Raw genomic sequence first — 1,833 nt, 5'->3', positions numbered from 1 at the left:
AAAATATTATTTTACACACAATCTCCACAGGCAGATGAAAAAGAGGACTGACCCTCTTATTGAGCTACAATGGGGGTCTGTTCTTGTATATCTAGCTTGATCTCCTCTCCCAGTTCTAAGTCAATGGTCCAGAAATCATCAGCACCTTACATGTTCAGAGGTCAGAGCACTTACCGGAGTCAGGATGCCTTGGAGTAAAACGCATAGCCACATTAGGGAACTGACCAGCACATAATCCATCTTGTACAGCAGTCCCTTGTCCTGAAGGTTGTCCTTTGAAGTCAGTCCTAAATCTGGTGAGCCAATTGTTGAGGTCTGGCGGGGGGGTTTATATGCAGATTCATTCATATGCACAGTCTGTTCAGTAGGGAGAAGGTAATAGAGTCAGATGAGGAAGGGCTGGCATAGACTAGGAAACAGGGACAGAGTTTAGTTCCAAAAGGTTACCGCTATCCAGCCACCCCCAGCCTAAGTAAACTCCTGCAAAGCAAACAGAACATTCTTTTACCCAAAAAAAGAAAATAGTCAAATTGAGCAGGATTTGCTGGTGTCACAGGAGAATGTGTGTGCATTGACCTCCTCTTCTTTCTTCTCTGCCCGTCTCATTATGTGCCCCTGGCTGGATCCCTCTCTTTTTCTCCCCCTTTGTCTGGCTTATCCTGCCTTTCCTCTCTGGGATGTGACTTGTACTAGGCAGAGGACCCTGACTCCTTCCACAGAAAGGTAGAGAGATAGACAGATAAGCTGGGAATGGGATGGTGGATGGGAGGGAAAGAGAAAGATGAAACATTATGAAAGGAGAGAGCAGAGCACTCACAGTCCGCAGCTTGGGAATACACAGCACATTGTGACACTGTCTGTGTAGTTGTGTGCTGGAGTAAGGAGAGGTGCTACTCGGAGGCACGTCGATTTGTGAGTCATTAGTTATCTTACTATGACTCAGTTGCTACTTTGAGAGACATGCAGTTGTTAAGGTGGTGGAAACTACATTATAGCTGAACTCCGGGATAAACAATATACACAATAAATACAAAAAGGCGTGTATATTCTTATTGAATCTTGGTGTGCTTTGTGTATTTCTTCCAGATCCATGCAGTAATCTAGTGTGAGAATACTGCTTTGTGCAGGAGCTTCCTGTATTAAAGACCGGTCACTGCTGCTCTCTTTCCTTGTGCAGGGTGATTGGTCTTGTCTCCGCCTCTCCTGTAGTTTTCTGCTGCCTGTAGTAGGTGGAGCCTGTTGGGTCCCTCCCACAGCGCTGCACTCTGCACAGGCTATTTACAGCACAGTGATTATATCACTGCTACATTTATATGGTAATATCTGGGCTTGCAAAGGCTTCTGGTGCGCACAAAGTAGATGTATGTGCTTTGTGGCTATTGTGGAATGTATTCAAATGAAAGTGCAAAATAAATGTAAAAAAATTTGAGCTTTAAAGGAAAGCTGTCACAAGGGAAGCATTGTATCTGCCGTTGCGAACCTTTTCTTGTCAAAATGCTAATTGCCTGGCTGTCTTTTTCTTCAATACTTCTAATCAATGTTCACAAAGTATTAAAGACCAACTCCACCCCAAAAAGCAATTATATTCTTACTGACTCTTATACACACACACACTTACACACATACACATAAACGTTGAATTGGATGGACCTATGTCTTTATTCAACCATAAAGCAGAATGCCATGTAAAAATTAAAAGAGAACAATGGGGTAAGTGTTTTTCCCCATAGTTCTCTTTAGGGTCACGGGAGGACATATACTAACCTCCTCCCGTGACCCAAAGCTCAGTATATAGCGGGCTATTGCTCGCAACTTAACCCTAAAAGTGACTTC

General features: G+C 43.5%; 1 protein-coding gene across 1 annotated transcript in view; it reads right to left on the bottom strand.

Moving 5' to 3' along the window:
• Window positions 1-652, bottom strand: part of VEGFB (vascular endothelial growth factor B) — a 48,249-nt gene extending 47,597 nt beyond the window's left edge. The window contains exon 1 of the mRNA XM_018565245.1: window positions 175-652. Within this exon, the coding sequence (XP_018420747.1) occupies window positions 175-348 (174 nt within the window). The 5' untranslated portion in view covers window positions 349-652. The remainder of the gene's footprint in view (window positions 1-174) is intronic.
• Window positions 653-1,833: the final 1,181 nt, after the last annotated feature.

Source organism: Nanorana parkeri, unplaced genomic scaffold, assembly GCF_000935625.1.
Source record: "Nanorana parkeri isolate BGI_ZX_2015 unplaced genomic scaffold, ASM93562v1 scaffold25, whole genome shotgun sequence".
Taxonomy (NCBI): domain Eukaryota; kingdom Metazoa; phylum Chordata; class Amphibia; order Anura; family Dicroglossidae; genus Nanorana; species Nanorana parkeri.
Note: the sequence above shows the minus strand (reverse complement) of the source record. Positions and strands in the feature narration are given on the sequence as shown.